This window comes from Natator depressus, chromosome 4 (assembly GCF_965152275.1).
Source record: "Natator depressus isolate rNatDep1 chromosome 4, rNatDep2.hap1, whole genome shotgun sequence".
In the NCBI taxonomy this organism is placed as follows: Eukaryota; Metazoa; Chordata; order Testudines; family Cheloniidae; genus Natator; species Natator depressus.
In genome coordinates this window covers 29584002-29608344 of record NC_134237.1, presented here as the reverse complement: position 1 = coordinate 29608344, position 24343 = coordinate 29584002, and the positions used below count along the sequence as shown (strand labels likewise).

Sequence of the window (24343 nt, the reverse complement as noted above, 5' to 3'; positions counted from 1 at the left end):
TTTCTGTTTTTTCACACCACATTTTCATTAAGGACAATATTCTGAAAAATCTCTGTTGTGTGAGATGTACTGGCATTTTCTTGCAGCTTATTTTTCTGTTACAGGGAACACCGTGAATTTTCAAAAGTGACTATGTTCAAACGAAGCAATTTTAGGGCTGCACCTACATTAGAAAAATTAGGACCTGTAATTCACTACCAGATCATCGACATCTGTATTATACATACGCTATTGAAAGGATACACTTATAGGCCTGTTCTGCATTAGGACCTGCAAACCAGTGGCAGCAAAAGTACTCTGATGTTTGTATACCAGTATCATCTAATACTGGAGGTGGTAAAAATACCTGAGCTCTGTTGACCTGAATGGCTTGCAGGATCAAATATTAAATTTGTGACATCATAATAACTGGACAGTTAATTACTAAAGGCTTACTGTCTATAACAAAATTACTGCAAAAGAATTTAGGGCTCAATTCTGCTCTTTGTGCAATCAATGGCAAAACTTACATTTACATAAATGATTACGGCCCTACCAAATTCACAGTCCGTTTTGGTCAATTTCACGGCCATAGAGTATTTAAAATAGTAAATTTCATGATTTCAGCTATTTAAATCTGAAATTTCATAGTGTTGTAATTGTAGGGATCCTGACCCATAAAGAAGTTGTGGGGTGGTTGCGGTACTGCTACCCTTACTTCTGCGCTGCTGCTGTCAGTGGCTCTGCCTTCAGAGCTGGGCAGCTGGAGGGTGGCAGTTGCTAACCGGGAGCCCAGCTCTGAAGGCAGAGCCACGACCAGCACTAACGCAAGGTAAGCGTGGCATGGTATGGTATTGCTATCCTTACTTCTGTGCTGCTGCTGGCGGGGTGCTGCCCACAGAGCTGGGTGCCTGGCCAACAGCCACCACTCTCCAGCCACCCAGTTGTGAAGGCGATGCAGAAGTAAGGATGGCAATACCGCAACACCCCCCCACACACACACACACACTAAAATAACCTTGTGGAACACCACACCACCCCCACAACTCTCTTTTGGGTCAGGACCCCCAATTTGAGAAACACTGGTCTTCCCCATGAAATCTGTATAGTATATAGTAAAAGCACACAAAAGACCAAATTTCACCGGGGGAGAGCGGATTGCATGGTCTGTGATGCGTTTTTCACCACCATGAATTTGGTAGGGCCCTATAAATGATGTAGGGTCAGATCTTCCATAACCTCTCAGGCTAACCTGGGCTGGTGCCTGTGCAGATTGAGGTGCTGCAGGTGTGTGGTGTCCATGAGACAAAGAATAAAGCTACATCAAAGTCTACGCAAAGACTATTATTTCACTAACTTGAGCTAACAATGAAATGCAGAGAAATGTCACAAAACACATCCCGCGGGCAGAACCCTGTGCAGCGTCACAGACTACAATTCCCAGCATGCCATACGTCCCGGCTGTGGGAGGGGTCGGAATAAAGGATGCAGCTTTGCGCTTTGACAGCTGGAGTTTCTCGAGCCACAGCTGTTTCCTGACTGTAAGAACGTAACTGTTTGACCCCCACGGAACGTTCCTGCCCTTTAAACCTCATAAAGGGACTGTCTAAGCGGGGCTTGTTCCACGCGCCTCCCCATGAGCGTGGTTGACAGTGGTATAGTCCGGATTCCGGAAGTATCTGTCAGGGAAGGACCAATAGGAAACTAGCCCGAGAGGAATTCAAACCCTGGCGGCAGTTGGAGACGTAGGCGGTAGCTGGTGGATGTGGTTGGGGTTGCGGAGCCGAGAAGGGCAACGGTTTGTTCCAACGGCGTGAGGCACAGCGGGGCGATGGCGGACGAGGGAGCCGTGACAGTTTGCGTGCGGATGCGGCCGCTCATCGCCAGGTGACTGCAGGGAACCGGAGCCCTCTTCCCCAGCCCCCCGGGCTCGGCCCTGCCCCGGGACCCCGCCTTGCCCCGCTCAGCGCCTGCCCGGCGCCCGCCCCTCCGGGGACCCTTCGATTCCCCCCGGGAAGCGGGGCCCGGCCCTGCCTAGAACTGCCGCCGGCGGGGCCTTCCCTGCCCCAGGCTCCGCTCGCCCGCAGCGGTGAGGCTCGTGCCCCGAGCCCTGCGGGCCGGGTACGCCCCGGGCAGGGGAGGGGGGTTGGGCGCCCGTGTCAAGCGCTCCGCGATGTGCTGTGAGAAGGGCCGTGGGGGAGCCGGTGTTAGCGCTGTGGCACTGAGCAAACGCTCCCATGGACGGCTGGGGTCTATTATTCGGGGCTCTCGACAGGTTCAGGCCGCTGCCACTTTGCTGAGCGCTGGCTCACATTTTGAAGGGGAGCTTTTGCAACGCGTGAAGACTTGCTAGCTGAGCTGCCAGGAGCCGGAGCTTTCCCAGCAGCTTGCCTGCTGGGTTGGCCCTCACCTGGGCATTGCCCCAGATAAAGGAGGGGGCCCTCCTTTTAGTTTAGCTCGCTGAGTGTCTGGTGTACTCTTCAAGCCTTCTGTAAAAAGGGGTGTGAATAGATTTGGTGCCTCTTATGTGTTGGGGGCAGAAATTGATGAGATAAGGTGGGATTTGGAGACCAAGTATGATGCTTGGAGGAGAAGTGGGAGAGGCAAAACCTAGGTAAAGAGGTAAAGAAAGCAATGTGCCATGAAGCTGGAAAGGGATGTCAGGGTCTGTAGGGAGAAGAGAAAATGAGGAAGCGGACACTGACCACAAAGCAGGAAGAAAAGAGATTTGTCGGGGGAGGGCAAAGTTGTGGAATAAAGAAGAGAAGATGAGACCCAAAGTATGGCAGGCATAAATAAAACTTCTAACAAAGGTATGAAATAGAAAGTTGACCTGGTGAATTGCAGAGCACGGCTGTCTTATTCCTTAAATTACAAATTGTTAGAAATATTTTTGGCTAGTGGACTGATTTTTGGGCTCGTAGATGTTGGATAAACTTCATCTCTGAGTTTCGTGGTTCTTTTTTTTGTTTTTTTTTTAATTTATTGAGAGAAGAGTCTGAATTGTAGCAATTTATTCATGTTATAAGCTTGTGTGCTGGAAAACAGGGTCATAGATGCGCAAAGAGTCAAATGTGGAACTTGTGTATTCTTGATTGGATGAAGTAGGTAGGTGACAATGATTTATGCCTCTAATCTTCTGTTGATGAAAATATGTTCATTCAAATATGAACATTTTTTCTGTTCTGATCTCTAATAAGATTAATAAAACATCTCTTCCTCTTTAGAGAAAATGAAGCATCTGGAGATAAAGTACAGCTTCACTGGAAAAGTGAAAATTGTACAATTTTACAAGTGGATGGTACAAGAACTTTTAATTATGGTAAGACCTTAAGGAATATCTATTTAGGCGCTTATATGGTCCTCATCACTGTAGTATCTGAGCTCCTCACAATCGTTAATTTTATCCTTAACACCCCTGTGACTGACTGCAGTATAGCATGCTTCTCAAGGTTGCTTGAAGATTGCTGGCCAGTGACTCTCATGTGTTGTGTTTACTAGTCTTAATGATGTGACTTTTTTTACGGTGCTCTGTTCTATGAAAATAATACAACCCCTGTGTTGGGAAGTATAATTGCCATGTTAGAGATGGAGAACTGTGGCATGGGCTAGAGTAATGCCTGGTCTACGCTACAGTCTTGCCAGCATATCTGTGTCTGCTAGCAATGTGGGGGGGAGGGAATCACACCCCTTAGAGCTGACATAGCTGTTTCTGTAGATGCAGCTGTGCTGACAAGAGTGCTTCTGTCAGCTTAGCTAATCTCATTCAGGGAGGTGGTGTAGCTGTGCCCTAAGATTTGCCCTAGGAAGTCTGGCATAACCAAGAGCTTGATCAGATCTTCAAGTCTGACTTAAATGACTTCCTTCCTTGCTTCAGATCACAGTAAATAACCTAGTAATTATCTTGGTTATACTATTTAACTGTTTATAGCATCTTTTCAACTCTATATCCAAGTTTCCCGCACTTTACATATTACGTTGTTATATTCTATTTTGCTTCAGTTTGGTTTTAGACGATCAGTTATATCCTGCATAAAATATTTTGGCATAATCCTGCAGAAAAGTTGGTTTTGGGGCATCAAGGTCTCAGTCCTATTGGATGAAAAGCTGCCAAAATTAAGTGTGAGGGAAGTTCATTTTTTCTCACTCTTTGTGCAGCTTTTAAAAAAAAATAAATTTCTTTTTAAGATTGCGTCTTTCATTCAAATGACAGCACCCAACAAGTATATGAAGGTGTAGCTGTTCCAATTATAAAGTCTGCTGTCCAAGGATATAATGGTAAGTTTCATATTGTTTTTACATGTACCTTATTTGTAGAAAGTGTTGGGTAGTGGTCAGTTAACATTTGTTCCTCTTTTTAGGCACTATTTTTGCCTATGGGCAGACTGCCTCAGGAAAAACGTATACAATGATGGGGAGTGACAAGTCTATGGGCATTATACCTAAAGCAGTTCAGGATGTCTTCAAAATTATTTGTGAAGTAAGTAATACAGCTAAATTATTGTCACTTGGATCCTATACAAAAATATTAGGGAGGGGACTTGATAACAAGGAACTTCAAACGGAAACAAGTTACATGTGGTAGCATGTGTTGCAGTACTTTGCTGTGATATGTATCCTTGCATGAAATTTGGGAAAGCCCTCCCCTCACACTAGTAGCAGGGATGCGATCCATGCAGATCCCCAAGCCAGCTCTATATTTCAATATCTGTTTCCCACTGAACCTTGATTAAAACTTTAAATAAAATATCAAGTTCTGTATCTGGTAGTTATGAAGACTGGGTCTCATGAGGATCAGATTAGTACACTCTAAACTCACTTCTTTAAAGAAATTTTTTCTAAAAGATGAAAAACCAACAGTGGAAGAAGTACTCAGCGGAATCACAAACTACAGAGCTTTGCATAAGAGGTTCAGAGACTCCAAGATTGAAGGCCAGAAGGGACCATTAGTGTTGTCTGGTCTGACTTGCAGAACACAGGCCACAAGTGTGCTGGAGAGAAGGTTTGTGAGGAGGTGCAATGACTAAATAGTGAAAACTGCAGGTGTACTTCCTGTGCAGCACAGCTAGAATACCTTAGGGTGTGCGTGCACTGGAAAAGCAGGCCCAGAAGAAAAACTTATAGTGCCATGTGTGCCCTCGGAAGCTAATGGGGGATGGCCATGGTTATTTCTCACTCAGATGTGCCACACTGGTAGCCCCCCTTGTACTCATGAAGCAAACAGTACTGCTTCTTAGGCATGTACATACAGACCTATAGCCTGCAGGCCAACAACTGCACCTGTGTAGAGTCCCTTTGAAGTCAGTGGGGCCTGGACACAAGAAGCTGTTTGGATTGGGCCTCAGTGTGATGCAAGAGATTCCTGGTGCCATTTATGGATTGTGGGAGAGGGCATTAATAAATAATGGTTTAGTCTGTGAATTTGACAGCATAAGAGCACCCACGTTATGAGAAGTTTTGGGAACTAGTTTTTTAGTTTATATCTTCCCCTGACATGATGCTTGCTTGTGGTTTGAAGAGCTAGTAGGTAACATGATACAGGATGCTACTTCCTCACTCATTGCCAAGAGCCTTAGGGCCTGGAAAAGATAAAACTTGTCATGGGTACCAGAGGCACCAGTGGGACTTAAGCTGTTAGCCATCAACAGGAGATGAATGTCTGTGGGGGAGAGCGGAAGAGGGAAGATGGCTGCTGGAAGGTACAGTCAGTCAAACGGAGGAAGAAGACGACAAGATGGCTGGAGAGAAGGGACCCAAATAACAGGGAAGTAGATGTGGAGAGGAGAGTCACTCAACAGGGGATTAGGTTTAGAAGAAAGAGCAGGAGAAGGTAGTCTAGCAGCAGGGAAACATGTGCAGAGGGGAGAACGAATACCCAGCTCTTAAATAGTGTTTTCATCAGTAGATCTCAAAGCACTTTACAAATCAGGTTAGTATCTTTATTCCCATCTTATAGATAATGAAGGGCAAAAATAAAGTACCAGATCTTCTTTTTTTTTTCAAAAAGGGGTGAAATACACATTGCATTAAAGATAAAGTACCTAACTACTTCTCCTTGCAAGTAATTATGGGACTATGTACCAGAAGGGAGATGGTGTGCACATTTGCAAAGAGGAAAGGAAAAGTCAATGAAACAAGCTATGTAAAGATGTAGTCCAAGACGATGTAAAAAGCTGAGCATTCTTCCATGAAAGCACTTTTTCCCCCCTCCAACTTCTGATCTGATGATGATTGTCTTTAATCTTTAGATTCCAGGTAGAGAGTTTCTGTTGAGAGTTTCCTATATGGAAATATACAATGAAACCATAACAGACTTGCTCTGTGACAGCAGGAAAAACAAACCTCTAGGAATTCGAGAGGACTTTAATGTAAGTAAACCAAGGTAACATAAGACACTTTTTTTCTCTTTATTTGATGCAACAAACCACCTCTGTGAGCATGGATTCAAACCATGAGATGCTGATCTAAATGGAGTCCATGGCTGAATGTTTGCCAGACTGTGTAATCTTGATTGAGCTAGATTAAACTAGAAGGATGCTGCAGAGCTGGATTTAGGTGCCCTAGCAGAGGGATGGCTCTTTGAGGTTCCTGTGGCTATTCTCATTTGGGTTGCACTGGCCAGTGCAACTCAGATGGTGGAACATTCTAGCAATGCTTGTTAGTGCTCACAGGCCACTTCTACTCCACCCCTCAGCCTTCCTGAACATTTATGGGTGAGATGTGACATCTGCTGCCTCAGTTCCTTCCAACTGCAGCAGCAGATACATGTGAACCTCTCTGGATCTGGAACCCTCTAAATAATCTTAATGCCTTTTATGAGATCCTTGAAGTTATTCTTCATTCTGGCTTCCAATTTAATGGCCGATCCAAAGGTGAAGAGACCTGGTTTTAAATACTCCTGAGGGAATTGTGCACCAAAAAATTAAATTCTGTGCGCAGTATTTTAAAATTCTGCACATTTTAAGTAAATTTTATTTTATTTGTCAGTAAATAAATGTGACTCCAGCCTGTCAATGGGGAGCATAGGCCACTGGCTGCATTGAGATTGGAGAGCACCCTGAAGCCCCCACTCCCCCAGTACAGAGACTCAGCAGTGAGGATGCACCTGACACAGTGCGAGGGCTGGGCCTACCCCAGAAACACCCCGTGGCCCTATCCCTCTACACCAGGTGTGGGTGGACAGGCTCAGCCCAGCAGGATCCAAGTGTTGAGGGGCTTAATGTAGGGGGATCCAGGTGTGGGATGAGAGGTTTCTGTGTGGGGCATTCTGGGTGCGGGTGGTGCAGGGGATCCGGGTGAAAGTGGTTGGGTCTCAGGTTTTGGGGGGTGGGGCTGGAGTGGGACTTGGGGGGTGGGGGATGCTGGAGGTAGTGGGGTTTGATGGAGTGAGGGTCCAGGTGCAGCTGGTTGGGGATCAGTGGGAGGGTCTGGGTGTGGCTACAGTTTTTGTTTTGTTTTTTTTCCCCCAGCATCATTACTGTGATAGCGGAAGTTCGCTGTATAGATTTGCAGTCGGGTCACGTACAGGAACAATGATCCTCCCTAGCTAAAGAGGAAAGCTCCTGCAAATTACCCTTTTCTACTCCCAAGAAGTGGAAAAGATTGGATGAGCTCTCTCATTTTTCTACAGAGACCTCCTTATGCACCATCAGGTTCAACAACACTAGATAATAGAAGGAATTCAGTTCTAATTTAGCTCATGAAGCCTCCATTTGAACCTATGGCTGACTATTTACTATTCCATTTATCTAAAAAATTAGGGCTGTCAATTAATCGCAATTAAATCAATTAATTTGAGTTTTAAAAATTGCAATTAATCAGTTTTAATCACACTGTTAAACAATAATAGAATAACAATTGAAATATTGTTAAAAATAAAATATTTTTGGATGTTCTACATTTTCAAATATAGAAAAAAGAAAAGGAGTACTTGTGGCACCTTAGAGACTAACCAGTTTATTTGAGCATGAGCTTTCGTGAGCTACAGCTCACTTCATCGGATGCATAGCATATTGTGGAAGCTGCAGAAGACATTATATACACACAGAGACCATGAAACAAAACTTCCTCCCACCCCACTGTCCTGCTCGTTATGAGCAGGACAGTGGGGTGGGAGGAAGTTTTGTTTCATGGTCTCTGTGTGTATATAATGTCTTCTGCAGCTTCCACAATATGCTATGCATCCGATGAAGTGAGCTGTAGCTCACGAAAGCTCATGCTCAAATAAACTGGTTAGTCTCTAAGGTGCCACAAGTACTCCTTTTCTTTTTGCGAATACAGACTAACACGGCTGTTACTCTGAAACATTTTCAAATATATTGACTTGAATTACAAAACAGAATACAAAGTGTACAGTACTCGATACTTTTTTTTGTTGTTTTTCAATTCACCTCATAAGTATAGCAGTGTAATCTCGTTGTCAAAGTGCAACTTACAAATGTAGTTGTGGTTTGTTTTTGTTTTTTGTTACATAACTGCACTCAAAACCAAAAAAATGTAAAACTTTAGAGCCTACAAGTCTACTCAATTCTAGTTCTTGTTCAGCCAGTTGCTAAAACAAACTTGTTTGTTTACATTTAGGGAAGATAATGCTGCCCTCATCTTATTTACAATGTCTCCTGAAAAGGGCAACAGACAGTTGCATGGCACTTCTGTAGCTGAAGTTGCAAGGTTTTTATGCTAAACATTCATATGCCCCTTCATGCTTCAGCCACCATTTCTAAGGATATGCTTCCATACTGATGATGCTCATTAATAAAATAATGCATTAAATTAAATTTGTGACACAATTCTTGCTGCCAAGAGTTCAATGTCTCCTGCTATCTGTGTTACCCACATTCTGCCATCTATTTCATGTTACAGCAGTTTTGGATGATGACCTAGCACACGTTCATTTTAAGAATACTTTCACTGCAGACTTTACAAAATGCAAAGGTACCAATGTGAGATTTCTAAAGATAGCAACAGCACAGGACCCAAGGTTTAAAAATCTGAAGTGCCTTCCAAAATCTGAGAGGGATGAAACATGCTTTCAGAAGTCTTAAAAGAGCAACTCCGATGTGGAAACTACAGAAGCCGAACCACCAAAAAAGAAAATCAACCTTCTGCTGGTGGCATCTGACTGAGATGATGAAAATGACTGTATGGGTCTGCACTGCTTTGAATTGTTGAGTAGAACCCATCATCAGCATTGACGCCTGTTCTCTGGAATGGTGGTTGAAACATGAAGGAATATATGAAACTTTAGCACACCTGGCATGTAAATATCTTACAACACAGGCTACAACAGTGCCCTGTGAACACCTGTTCTCAGTTTCAGGTGACATTGTAAACAAGAAGCAGGCAGCATTATCTCCCGCAAATGTAAACAAACGTGTTTGTCTGAGCGATTGGCTGAACAAGAAGTAGGACTTGTAGGCTCTAAAGTTTGTATGTTGTGTTGTTTTTGAGTGCAGGGGTTTTTGTACATGATTCTACACCTAAGTTTAATTTTCCTGACAAAGAGATTGCATGATAGTACTTGTATTAGGTAAATTGAAATACTATTTCTTTTTTTACAGTGCAAATATATGTAATAAAAAAATATGAAGTAAGCACTGTACAGTTTATGTTCTGTGTTGTAATTGAAATCAATATATTTGAAAATGTAGAAAACATCCACAAATATTTAAATAAATGGTATTCTATTATTGCTTAACAGCACAATTAATCACGATTCATTTTTTTAATTGCTTGACAGCCCTAATTAAAACTCTTAACTGCCATAACATCAACCAGAGGAGTGAGTGCGTCACGTGTCCTGATGGCAGATTTGCGTTCACTATTTCACAAAGACAAAAGGTGGAGTTTTTCACCCTAACCCTGGAGTCTTACCCAAAGTAGTATTGAGGGGGTTTTGTGTGGTTGTTTTTTTTTCCCCCCACGTTAACCAAACTATAAATTTGCCAATTATCTTCCCTCAATCACACATTAATAAGGGTGAATGAAAGTTACATGCTCTCAACACTGTAGGGTTTGCTTCCATAGAGACTGTGTGTGGCCATCTGGTGCATAAATTGACAGCGCTCTAGTCTGCTGCACACGTAACTGGCCATGATGACCCTCCTCCTGTACACTAAAAGTCCTATCGTGTGCTTTACCCTGCTGTAACAGCAGTATGTCAAAGCACACTATAGAACTTGTAATGTACAGAGCAGGGTCTTTATGGTTAGTTAGTGTGCAGCAGGTTAGAGCGCTGTCAATTTATGCACCTGCTGGCCGCATATTAAAGTCTCCTTATAGGGAAGCCCTAAGAGGGCCCTAGCCTACTATCTAAACAGGGCTAAGGAATTTTACAGGTTTTTGCCCCCTCTCCCCTATCTTCTTTTTTAGGATCACCTTTGATTGTTTAATCCACCTAAGGTAATGGTTGTGAAGTGATAGGCAAACAATATATAGAAGAAAGGTATAAACTAGATGTCATTTTGGGCCTTGCTATGATTAAATCATATTCTACTGCAGCAATGTCTATCTCCATTGCATACTTTAAACATGTTCTATTCACAGCAACCTGTAAGACTGCCACTTTAAGCTCTATGTATATACTTACAAAACACAATGCTTTAGAACCTCGGGTCCAGAACAAATGCCCCGTTTGATAGGCAGTACTTCAACCCTTATTCAAGTAGGACCCTGAGTTCTAACCTCAGCTGATGAGGTATTGCTTGCCAATCTGACCCATGAGTGCTGAATATACAGAAGACTCTAAAAGAAGAAATGAAAGTTACTTACTTATAGCAGAGTCCAAGATAGCCTCTGCCTGTTTTCATGCCTCACCCACCTTCTCCTTTTCCTTGGGTTCTTTTGAGCTCATGATTTTGAAGAGGTGGTGGAAGGAACTGAGATGGCATATACTATAGGGCCATGCCCCCTTTGATATTTGCCCTTGAAAAGCTAAGGGAAAAGTAGGATGGGTATGTGAATGCAGTAACTGGCACTGCTAGAAGAAGGTTCCACCATCTGAGCTGCACTTGCTGACATATCCAATGAGTATGAATATACAAAATCCCTTTTGAAGAGTGCAAGTTAGAAGTAAGCAAGCTTCATGTTGTGCCTAGAACTACTGCAAAGCTGTAATCAGCCTTGTTATTTTCTCTTTCCTAAGCATTGGAATGTATTTAGTCTCTTAAAATATATAACCTTGAGCAGTGTGGGAGCTTTTGGGGGCGGGGTGGGGGCTGTGAGTGTCTAAAACACTTCTACAAAATCCAACTTCACACTTTAATTGATTGTCGAGGTTGCAAAAATGCATCTGCAGTCAGCACAAAAAAGAACCTACACCATTTCCTCAGAGAGTTGCTTTAACACACTTCACCATCATAGTACATTCAAAAGGGATACACCATCCACCACTTTTACACCTACATCACAGAACTATCAAATTAGAATTGTGGCCAATACAGCATGAGCGGAAGTAGCCTGTTGCTGTCTTCAATTTCACTATGCTAAAGTTTTGCTCGTTCTCCTTGTTAATGAGCACCATTTGTTACATTAACTGCTTTAGCAAAGCTTTTGGAATAGGGGGGGTTCTTCTAATCTGTGTGGGGCACAAAATGTAGATCCTCCATGAATAGTGCCTTTGGAATTTTTGTTTCTCAAACCTTTGAAAAGTACAAATTTCCTTGAACGATCTAAAAGCCCGAGGACCTTTCCCTGCCAAATCATATACATTTTAAAATACATCATATTGTTGGATCTCAAATGTTTGATCAAATGTCTCCTTAAAGTTACAGTTGAGATATGTAGGTTAAAAATTTGTACTGGCAGTGTTCTGACTTTATTCCCCAGATAGATTTGTCTGTCTTCACACTGCTGTGTGGCTTTTATTAATACATTCAACTGAAACCAGTGCATAATACAGTATGCACATCTATTTCTCATTTATTTTACAGTTGGGTGAAATTTGTCTTTAATTCTGTTTCTCTTGCAGAGAAACATCTACGTGGAAGATCTGATCGAAGAGGTGGTTGTTAATCCAGAGCAAGTCATGGAATGGCTCAGAAAAGGAGAAAGTAGGATGATTAGCCTCTCCATTGTTGATGCAATTTTAAAACACATGACCACTCTTCTAAATTTAATACAAGGCTAAAACTACAATCTCATAAAAACTATTATTTTAGTTTATCAGTTAGACTACTTTTGCTTACAATCTTAATATTGTCTGGAGCATATGGGGTTTTTGGATAACAAACACCATGACTTTACTTTGACAGAAAAACGACACTATGGAGAAACAAAAATGAATGAACACAGCAGCCGTTCTCACACCATTTTCAGAATGGTAGGTGGCTGTATAGTCGTGTTTTTTGTTATGTATTAACTGAAAAGATGTGCAATAATCTTATAAGGCTTTCTTCTTTTAGATTATAGAAAGTAGGGAAAATGATCCTGCCAACACGAACTGTGATGGAGCAGTAATGGTATCTCATCTGGTAAGTTATATTTGAAAAAGGTTGTTGGGTACTAGGTAGGCATTAATGTGGAAACTTACAATTTTAAAAACAACTAAAATATTGGACACCACTAAAATGAAATCCTAAAATCAGAAATTCTCTCCCATCATATTGAGAATGAAACGCTCTGAATGGAAAAACTTGGGTACAGGAGAAATATTATACTGTTTTAAGACTATATAACAATATATATGTAAAAGTCTACTAGATATTGTGCAGACAGAGGCTGTGATGCAAAGTATCCCTGAAGGTAGTTTACCCACTACTTGGGATTTCCCTAGTGGAAGGGAAATCCCCTAAGGGGCTTAGAACTCCTACCTAACCCCTTCTGGCTGCTGGGACAGAAAGGGGTATGACGTGGGGAAATCTGGTTGAACACACAGTTGCCATAATTCTTCATAAGAACCTCTGTCAGTTGGTGCAAAATAGAGCAGATTTCAGGAGCCAGGTGGCCTCAGGACTAGAGGAACATAATGGGGGCTTACAGCCACTCTTGCTGACAGATTCAATAGCTGCTGGCTGTGATCCCTTTTCCCCTTTGTTTGATGTATTGATATTAGCAGTATGGCAGGGATCCAAAGGAGGGAATGAATGTTTGGTCTATCGGTCTGTATTTGGGACTCTGAGAACTAGATTCTGTGTGCAATTCCTATTTAAAACCTCTCTAACATCTTGACAAACTACTGCCTGCTCTCTACTTTCTGGTGAACTGATTAACGGAGGTATTCACTAGTCATCTCTAATTTCCCCAGTATCAAACTTTGACTATTTGCATCTTGATCAGACTAGTCTGATCAGTAGTAGGCTATCTTCAGATGATAGCCTATTTCCTTCAAAGCAGTGGGTCTGTCAGCAGCCTTTGATACCTGGTGTTTATTGGTGGCTGGGTTGTACTCTTTGGTGGAGTTCGGTCAAGTATATCTTCAGTTTTTGAGCTCTCTCCTGAAATTGGAGGCCTATAAAGGTGACGGCTGGTTGCTAGGCATCAAGCAAGTCACCATCAAATGATACTGCAAGCTCATAATCCCTGTTACCTACTAGTTGCACCACATACAGGTATAAGGGATTAGGAGCAAATATTGGTATTTTGGTACTTGACCTCTTCTATTGACCTCTTAGATTGGGTAGGGGGAGATGAACAGTTGATGTAGGCTCAATTCAGAGGAGGATGAAGGTAATGCTTATGTATTAATGGAAACTGAGGACCTGGCAGATTGTTTGTGCACTTCTGTTATTCAGGGTGAAGAGAAGGAGGTGACTGCTTGTGAGACAAACTTGTGTTTAATGGGAATTGAAATGTTTTTTGAAGAGTACATACTTTAAAAGTTGCAATGCTAGTTTACGAATAGTGGTCGCAATATTGGTAATGGAGTCTACGGTGATATTTTAAAGCCATTTTCCCCATGCAACTTAAGAAAATATTGGTCTCACTGTGCAGTTGGTATATTACTACAGAAATGTCAAAGGCTTAACTGAACTTGGATTGAAATTCTTAGCATAGATTTAGCATTGAGAGCATTTAAAACTGACTTATCTGCAAACTGTGCCTCATGAAATCTTTAATGAATTTGCAGAACTTGGTAGATCTGGCAGGCAGTGAAAGAGCTAGCCAAACAGGATCAGAAGGTAGGTAAGGGGCGGCAGGTTTGTATAATTTTTGGTGGTGTCCAGAATGGGTCCAAGTCCCTCTCTTCTCCCCCCCTCCCTTTCCCCCCACGCACACACTCCTGCATAAGGCTCTGCAAGGGAGTTTGGGTGCGGGACGGGGTTTGGGGTACAGGCTCTGGGAGGAAGTTTGGGTGTGGGCTCTGGGACGGAGTTTAGGTGCAGGCTCTGGACTGGGGTTGGGGGTACAGGAGGGGGTGCGGGCTCTGGGAGGGGGTTTGGGGTGCAGGCTCTGGGAGAGTGGGTGTGGGAGGGGTGCAGTCTCTGAGCTGGGACAGTGGGTTGGGGTGCAGGAGGGGGTTTAGGTGCTGGGTGCAGGCTCTGGGCTGGGACAGAGGGTTGGGGTGCGGGGTGTGGGGCTGGGCCAGGGATGAGGAGTTGGGGGTGCAGCAGACAAGCTTCCCTAGTGCAGGGGGCCAGAGAGGAGGATCCCCTTCCCCACCCCTCCCCCCCAGCATAACACTCACCCAAGTGACCCCAGGCTAGAGTGCCCATCTCCCTGCTATTTAAATGCTGGCTAACATTCTAACAATCGGGAGGTATTATACCATAGAAGAAATTATCTGTCTATGAAGTGCTGGGTTCTAAATTTAAATAGAACCATTCAGGAAAAAGAAGCCAAGCACACTGTAGACAATTCAGTGTAAAACTCTGCTCACTGTGAAGTTGCAGTTAAACTAAAATCTTTATAAAGCTTAAGAATGGTATAAAGACTATTATAATTGTTACAGTGCTATAACTAACGTAATAGTACACATTTCCCTGGAATATTGGGTGCAATCCTAGCTGGCCAGTTGAATGCAAGAGAAATAGAAGGATTCAGAGGTACATAACAAATTATTAGAGGCATGAGGAACTCGTATATGAAGGGCTGAGGAGCAAATAGATTGGGATTGTTTAGAGAGGAGATGTGATTAATGATTACAAAATAATGAATGGTATAGACCAGGTAAACAGTAGTGCCCCTCTCACAATACTAGAACAAGGGGTTATTCAAAGAAATTAAAAGGCAAATCAATTTAAAATGTAATACTTCTTTTGTTTTTACATAACCTATAACTAACTGTGGGATTTATCACTGCAACCAAAAACTCACTGAGATTAAGCATAATGAGAGTATTCACAGTTTGATTAGATGGGATTCAGATTTTAGCATGGATACAAATCTTGAGAGCATCAGCCAAACACTGACTAGGGTCACAAAGAAATGTTTCCTCCTATGAGAAGCTCATTCCTTAATTGTCCATTTAGGAAGCGGGGTGGGGTGTGGTAGGTTAGTTGGCTGCTTGTTGTGGGTATTTTTGTTGTTTTTTGGCGGGGGGTTGTTTTATATCAGGCGTCAGCAACCTGCGGCATGCATGCCAAAGGCGGCACACAAGCTGATTTTTAGTGGCACTCTGCTCCCAGCCGGGGTCCCGGCCCCGCCTGGCTCAGCCTGCTGCCAGCCTGGATGGATGGAACCCCGGGCCAGCAGCGGGCTGAGTGGGCCGGTGGACGGAACCCCGGGCCGGCAGCGAGGGCTGAGTAGCTCAGCCCCCGCTGCCGGTCTGGGGTTCTGTCCGCCAGCCCCTGTCAGCCGGAGTCCTGGTCACTGGCCCCGCTCAGCTCGCTACCAGTCTGGGGTTCCGTCCACCGACCCCTGTAAATGTAAAATGTATTACTGGCACGTGAAACCTTAAATTACAGTAAATAAATGAAGACTTGGCACACCACTTCTCAAAGGTGGCCGACCCTGTTTTATATACTCCTAAAACATCTGGTACTGACTGCTGTCAGACAGAATACTGAACTAAATGGACAACTAGTCTGCTCTGTTATGGCAATTCCTAGGTACCTAAGACTGTTTAACCTTCTCTGAACAGTTACTCTGACTATTATGTAGGATAAAAGTGGACTTTTGTGAATAAAAGCAAAGTGTTTTTATGTAATATCTAGGTCTTCGACTCAAAGAAGGCTGTAACATAAACAGGAGTCTGTTCATCTTGGGTCAAGTGATCAAGAAACTCTGTGATGACCCATCTGGGTAAGCATTTCCAGAAAAGATACTACAAATTAGTAGTTGTAACTCTCTACATAGTTGACTAGTTATCAAGCCTTCAAATCCATTCGTATTCTTAATATTGATTTGTCCTTATTTCCTTACATCAGACATATAAAACATGAAGAGAACTGCAATTTCATACCAGATGTTGCTAGGTCAATCTGTTTTTGCAACTGATATCATTATATTCACCAGTACAAGAACACTAGTCTTTGCTTCATGGTTTGTTTGGTGTTTTCTCTTCCCCTCCACAACAGTTTCATAAATTATAGAGACAGCAAGTTGACACGAATTCTCCAGAACTCCTTGGGAGGAAATGCTAAGACAGTTATCATTTGCACAATTACGCCAGTTTCGTTTGATGAAACTCTTAGCACCCTTCAGGTAAAATTATTCCGTTCCTTTATTTTTTCCAAGCATTAACATGTTTTAGCTAACTAGGTCAGAAACCCAAGTTTCAACAAAATTGATTACTTGATCTTTCTTGAGGCCTCCTGCGGACTTGAGAGCCATTGAAGTGCACCGTTTGATACTGTGAGCCTTTACCCAGGCACCTTCTGACATCTGTTGTATGGAATTTACTTCTTCTGACAGGCACATTTTTCATTTCTCCTTGTTTCCTCCATCTGTATAATCTGTACAGTCTCCACTTTCTCATAAATTCCCCTTTTCAGAGACTTCATATATGAAATCTAGTCAACAATTTAAAAAAAAGAAAAAAGCTGACAACTTCAAATTGTTGGTGTCCCTTTTAACATTGCTATTGGAATAATTTTCACTTCTGATTTTTTGGGGGGTTCAAAGTTAGTCTCTCTTTTTTTTTTTCCCCCCCCCATGCAGTCTTACTTCTTCCAAAATTAAGGCACATTTGGAGGTTGGGACTACAGAGCAGCAGAAAATACCTACATAGTTCTGTAGTAAGATAGGAAAACCAGAACTAAACCAAATGTGAACTTCTTGCTGTGCATGTACAAAAGATAGCTGAATTTAACAAGCAACTGCTTCAGGATTCATAATATGTGAAGTTCAAACTTAAGGTCAGGCACTCTGAGCTAAGTGCAAAATGTTTTGGCTTTTTTTTTTAAATTTATTTTTAATTGGAAAAGTGCTTTAGGTCTGAACCTACACCCTTACTCGAATGAGTTGTCCCATTGAAGTTATAAGACTACTCAATTTTTACTCATCTGTAGGGTTGGGTTTGTTGTATTTCTTGTGCTCTCTAAAATCAAATTTAGCTGGATAACCTCTTTGTTTCATCTTTGGGCTGATACCAAGCAATGGAAGCTTTCAGCCCCACTCCTTCCTTTCCACACACACACATCCTCCCCACTACCCCTCTTCCCTCCCCAAAAAAGAACAAGTTATGAGTAAGTGGAAAATAACAAGGCATAATGTTGAATTGCGGCCTTAACTAATTTGGCGCTTGCTACTCAAATAGTAAATATTCATTTTGCCTTCTAGTCATCCTGTTATGACTTTTCACTCTAATAGAAAACTATAAAGATTTATTTACTTATTCTCAAAAAGAAAAGGAGTAGTTGTGGCACCTTAGAGACTAACCAATTTATTTGAGCATAAGCTGAAGTGAGCTACACTCACTACAGCTCACTTCAGCTTATGCTCAAATAAATTGGTTAGTCTCTAAGGTGCCACAAGTACTCCTTTTCTTTTTGCGAATACAGACTAACACGGCTGTTACTCTGAAACCTTTACTTATTCTGTAACTTCTGCTAATGGGAAGCTTCACTGTCTTGTATGGTCATTCTTTCAGTTTGCCAATACAGCCAAAAGAATGAGGAATACTCCAAAAGTCAATGAAGTCCTGGATGATGATGCCCTTCTGAAACGATATCGCAAGGAAATAGTGGACTTGAAAAGGCAGCTGGAAGAAGTATGTTGGAACATATTAAGCTAATCATATAGCATTTAATATAGAAAGACCAAAAATGCCAAATAAAAGGCAACTAAACTTGAAGATAAACTGCACTTGCTTTTAAAATACTTTGGACCATATCTCACTTCTCATACAACAAGCTGAATTGTTTGAGGTTAACGTGGTATAACAACACAGCTCATGGTGGTTATGGGTATGTCGTTACTTCCATATATCCATATGTGAAACTTCACAGATTCAGTGCCGTTAACCTAATAAGATCCCATGTGCCCATAGCTGTATGGATAGAGGCATGCAGATCCCACTTCTAGTTCCTGTGTTTTTTCTCATTTAGCTACCACACTTCTAGAGGCAAAGAATTTTCTTCATTTTGCATTTGAAGAATCACTAACCTAGAATTTCATAACCTACTATTATAAAAACTCCTAAGATTACCGTAACTGAGATTGGAAAATTTTCAGACATTCATGCTGCCGCCGCCACCTCCACCCCCTGCCTCTCCTGGTGCACTTAGTTCCATGTCTCCTGACTATACATGACATACACTGAAAACACAGGAAAATTTCTAAACAATAATATCACTTCTCATGCCTAGCAAATCCACTAATGCAACCCCATAATCTCTGGCTGATGGATTTCCTGATACGAGAAAGCAGAATAGACATTCCCTTGACAAATTGAGGCTACAGCAAATTTTCTTCAACTGGCTTTACTCTTACAGTGTTTCTGCTGTACAATCAGTTAATTCCCATTCTGTTTTGTACACCTAATATAAGACATGCGGACTGTAAGGACTTTTATAGGACAACTCAGATATAATTGTCGTACCTGAAACTGTTTATAATGACTGTATTTCAAGTTGATAGTGTCACTCTTAAAGATTCAGATTTTATCAGAAGGCCGTGTTCCAGTCTTCTACCCTGAAAAGCCATGTAGAATGGAAGTTTGCTCTCAAATCCTGAATATGCCTTGAGAGGTTGAGAAAGAGCACAATGTTTAGCTCCACCCTGGTACTTCCTTTTTAAAATAAAGACTCTACTTCTTTGCATAGCTGTCTTAAAGAATCATTAGTTACTTTAAGATCCAAAATGTAAATCAAAGCATTAAAAACTATACATAGAATAATAACAACACGCTATGCCTCAAAGCCTATAAAATCTATGCAGAATTTTTAGGGGAAAACAGAAGCTTGTGGTCATGTGGGAAACTTCCTACCTAAATCTACCTAAGTCCTCTGTTTTAAGAGACCCAAATTTTAAAACCCTACCCACAGACCTGCAGAAGCATACAAGTCTTGCCCACTCTCTGCTGAGATGATCAATTACTTTTTATTCTAAATTTTGAGGAAACAGTCCTATTTTTCTGCATGGCTGTGGTATTTAGAGCAGTCATGGTAGTGCCATGACACTAGTTCTCAGAGAAGAATTCTCCGGAAATGCCACTTAAAACTGTACACGCTTATTCTTATGGAGCTGGAGTGATCTGGAACATCTCTCTGAATATCTGACAGTTTAATCATGGGTATGTCTTTAAGAAATGTCTAGCTTAAACTCTTGTATTCAGTGTCATATATGTCTAGCATTTGGAGGAATTTATGTTTCTTCTTTAAGTGCTGTCCCTGTGGGTGCTCCACTTTAATCACACTGTTTAATAATAGAATACTATTTATTTAAATATTGTTGATGTTTTCTACATTTTCAAATATATTTATTTCAATTAAAACATGGAATATAAAGTGTACAATGCTCATTTTATCTTTATTTTTGATTACAAGTATCTGCATTGTAAAAAAAAAAACCAAGAAAAAGTATTTTTCAATTCACCTAATACAAGTACTGTAGTGCAATCTCTTTATCATGAAAGTTGAACTTAAAAATGTAGAATTATGTACATAAAACTGCACTCAAAAATAAAACAATGTAAAATTTTAGAGCCTGCAAGTCCACTCAGTCCTCCTACTTGTTCAGCCAATTGCTCAAACAAACAAGTTTGTTTACATTTGCAGGAGGTAATGCTGGCCGCTTCTTGTTTACAATGTCACCTGAAAGTGAGAACAGGTGTTCTAATGGCACTGTAGTAGCCGGCATTGCAAGATATTTATGTGCCAGATGTGCTAAAGCATGAAGGGGCATACAAAAATGTTTAGCATATCTGGCACTTAAATACCTTGCAGTGCCAGCTACAAAAGTGCCAGGCAAATGCCTGTTCTCACTTTATGGTGGCATTGTAAATAAGAAGAGGGCAGCATTATCTCCTGTAAATGTAAACAAACTTGTTTGTCTTCGCAATTGGCTGAACAAGAAGTAGGACTGAGTGAAACTTGTTGGCGCTGAAGTTTTACATAGTTTCATTTTTGAGTGTGGTTATGTAACAAAAAAAATCTACATTTGTAAGTTTCACTTTCATGACAGGTTGCACTACAATACTTGTATGAGGAGAACTGAAAAATACTATTTCTTTTGTTTATCATTTTTATAGTGCAAATATTTGTAATAATATACACTGATTTCAATTACAACACAGAATGCAATATATATGAAAATGTAGAAAACCATCCAAAATATTTAACACATTTCAATTAGTATTGTTTAACAGTGTGATTAAAACTGCGATTAATAGTGATTAATTTTTCTGAGTTAATTACATGAGTTAGCTGCGATTAATCGACAGCCCCAGTTTAAATAGCTAGTTATAGTTAGCGTTACTGTTAATTTCATTATTATTATTATTATTTTTAAAATTATTTAGTTACCCTCTCCGCTGGGGACGGTTAATCATTAAGATTCCTGGCTCCCCAAGCTTCAAGTGCTGCGGCTCCTGCCGCGAAGCAATGCCCGTTTTGGACGGGCATTCGTGCGTACAATGTCTTGGTGAGGTGCATATCCCCCCAAAATGCACCCATTGCAGCAATTTGAAAGCTAGAGCCCGACATGACTGGGATCTCAGGCTAAAAATGATTTTTATGGAGAAATCCCTCCAACCTGAATTGGACACGCAGACTGCCTCTCCGGGCACTCCTCCAACAGAAAAAGGAAACTTACCGTGCAAAAGATTAAGGAAGAAGGCTCAGACATCTCTGCAGAAAGCACTGCAAAAACAGCGGTGGTCTCCTGCCAGGTCACTACCCCCATTGTTGACATATGCTCAGGTGAGCACCTATGACGCTCTGGGTACCTCCAGAACCGCTGAGGCCCTAGCAAAGGAGACAGAGTCAAGGCACAGACAAAGACATGCCTCCTCCACAGGACCGAGTTCACCTGTAAGGGACTCTGCACCAAGTGTCTCCTCAGGCACCATGCCTCCTCCCCCAGCACAGGCAGCTCCAGTGGAGAAAACCGTCTGTACCAACCACACCGATCAAACAGATGCAGCATCAGTTGGCTGGCACGGATGAGAGTGGACCCTGCGGCACCGACGGTTCCGACATCAGCACCGACACAGTCTCTGCCACACCAGAGAGACTTGATGATATCGTCGGCACCACACTCCCCAGTGCTTGGTACCGAGGCTCCCCCAGTAGCTCTCATGAAACGGCACTTGTCTAGTGAAGATGATGATGAGGTGCAGGAACAAGGCACTTTCTCAATGCACCATTCCTCAGCGAAAGAATGCCAACCACCTTGGAGCCATATGCGGCTGAGATACTATTACAAACAGATGGCTCAACTATGGTGCACACCTCCGTGGATGTACCTGCCAATGGCCTTCCCCATGGCTCATAGAGGTGAACTACTGTCCAACCCAGCATCTCCTACCCCACAGCAGCTCAGGAACTTGGGGATGACACAGAAACGGGCACAGACCAGGAGACTACATCTCCTGCACAATTCTTCCTCCTCCCCAGGTGAGGCGATTATGCCACCGCTGCCTACTTCAGGAGGCGATTTCAAACAGTTCCAGGAACCGTTTAAATGGGTTGCCCAAAGCCAGGACATCCCTTTTGGAAGAAGTGCAGATGAACCAGCGCAAGCTGGTACAAATATTACAACCATCATCTGCCTCCAAGATTGCTCTCCCCATCAATGATGCCAATTTGGAATCAGCAGAGAGAGTCTGGCAGACACTGGCCTCAATTCCGCCAACATGCAGAAGGTTAGATAAAAAGTATTATGGGAGACTTCCTCTTTGCCCATCTGCCTCCCAATTTGTTGGTAGTCGATGCCACTAACCAATGCGGCAAGCCAACCCAGTTTAGATTGACACCACAGGCTCGACCTGTTTGGGCACAAAGTTTATTCTACAGGCACATTACAATTTAGAGTTGCCAACTATTCCGCCTTGTTGGCAAAATAAGATTATTATAACTATGGGAAATGTAGCTCGTTCACAGCAGAGCTCCCCGAGGAGAAACAGTCACATTTCAGGCCATTGTAAATGAGGGTCAACTAACTCATAGCCAAAACAGCCCTCCAAGTGTCCCTAGACATCGCAGACACGGCAGCCAGAGCCACAGCCTTAGTGATGCGCCGGACATCCTGATTGCAGGCCTCAGGCATCCCTAGAGAACTACAAACAAAAGTAGAAGACCTACCTTTTGAACGAGAAAAGTTGTTCTCGAATAAAACTGTTAAGGTGCTCCACTCAGTGAAGGACTCTCGGGCCACTCCGGGGATTTATACCCTACCTTCAAAGAGAAGAAGGTAGCAACCTTATCAAAGACTCCAACAATCTACAGCAACAACGGCCTGATGATAATCAACAGCAACACTCACAGCGTCAGAGAGCACCTCAATCCCAAGTGCCAACTTCCCAATCGGCTCCTCCAAAACCACAATTTTGAAGATTTGGTTGAGGGTTTGAACAACCTCCCTCACCAAGCAGTGCCCATGCCCGCTCTGTTCCCATGTTTTGGTCATCACCTTTGCCCATTCTGTCAATCTGGGCCTCAGTAACATTGGGCCAATGGGTTTTAGAAATAATCCGTTTGGGGTATAACATCCCGACCACCTACCCTCCCCCCCGTCCCTGTTCAGGGACCCTTCTCATGGCACCTGTTACAACAAGAAGTCGATCATCTTCTACAAAGAGGTGCCCAGGAATGAGTGCCTTCACAATACAAGGGGAAGGGATTTTACTTCCATTATTTCTTGACCCAGAAGAAGAATGTGGGAGGGAGATCTATCTTGGACCTCAGGAAGCTCAACAAGTTCATACGCTCCCAAAAGTTCAAAGTGGTCACACTTGGCACAATACTTCTAGCGCTGCAACAGGGACACTGGTTTTCAGCCCTTGACCTCAACTATTCTTATTTCCATACCACCATTCATCCCGCTCACGGAAAATATCTGTGATTCACAGTAGGAACTGAACACTTCCAGTACAGTACTACCATTTGGCTTATCTACTGCTCCAAGAGTTTTCTCCAAAACCCTACTGGTAGTTGCGGCATATTTACACAAACAGGAAATAGTGATCTTCCCTTACCTGGATGATTGCCTTCTCAAAGGACCGACTCAAAAATAAACAATGGACACAGTCCAAACCACTATCACACTATTCAGGGATCTAGGATTACAGATAAATGAACGAAAATCCATTATAATCCCAGTCCAACAACTGGACTTCATTGGGGCACATCTCAATGCCATAGAAGCCAAGGCATCCCTGCCCCTGACCAGTTTCACAACTGTGACATACATTATCTCAGAGGTATGAGTCAGCCCTCAAATACCTTCTCATACTGTCCTGCAATTGCTGGGACACGTGGCAGCCACAACGTTCATGGAGTGACACGCAAGACTACATATGTGTGCCTACAGGGCTGGTTAAGAACGATATACATACCCAGCAAGCACAGCCTACACAAACAACTTACAGTACCACCCAGTGTCCTTGACTCTTTACACTGGTGGACAAGACCAGAAAATGTTTGTATGGGCATCCTGTTCCAACAGGAGCCTCCATCAATTGTGATCACCGCAAATGCCTCGCTGATAGGATGGGGTACCCATATGCATCAACACACAGTTCAAGGTAAACCGTCTCCTGTGGACAGTCATTTACACATCAGTCTACCAGAGCTATATCCAGTCTGCAATGTCTGCAGGCATATCCTACCTCATATAAAGAACACATTATGACAGACAACGTTTCATGCATGTTTTACATCAACCGCCAAGGAGGTGCTTGTTGATACTCGTTATGCACCAAAGCTAAGGAACTGATGCATACAACACAACATAAACATTTCAGCCTCCTGCATGCCCGGCTGTCAGAATGCAATGGCGGACACACTCAGCATGTACTTCTCCCGAGACAACGAATGGGAGATGA

At 42.5% G+C, this 24343-nt stretch overlaps 1 protein-coding gene across 1 annotated transcript in view; it reads left to right on the top strand.

Moving 5' to 3' along the window:
- The first annotated feature begins 1720 nt into the window (after positions 1–1720).
- CENPE (centromere protein E) overlaps positions 1721–24343 on the top strand; it is a 74624-nt gene continuing 52001 nt past the window's right edge. The window contains exons 1-12 of the mRNA XM_074950691.1: positions 1721–1866; positions 3207–3301; positions 4168–4257; positions 4341–4459; positions 6228–6347; positions 11948–12029; positions 12231–12298; positions 12381–12449; positions 14045–14096; positions 16071–16158; positions 16434–16560; positions 17948–18067. Coding sequence (XP_074806792.1) covers positions 1811–1866; positions 3207–3301; positions 4168–4257; positions 4341–4459; positions 6228–6347; positions 11948–12029; positions 12231–12298; positions 12381–12449; positions 14045–14096; positions 16071–16158; positions 16434–16560; positions 17948–18067 — 1086 coding nt within the window. The 5' untranslated portion in view covers positions 1721–1810. The remainder of the gene's footprint in view (positions 1867–3206; positions 3302–4167; positions 4258–4340; positions 4460–6227; positions 6348–11947; positions 12030–12230; positions 12299–12380; positions 12450–14044; positions 14097–16070; positions 16159–16433; positions 16561–17947; positions 18068–24343) is intronic.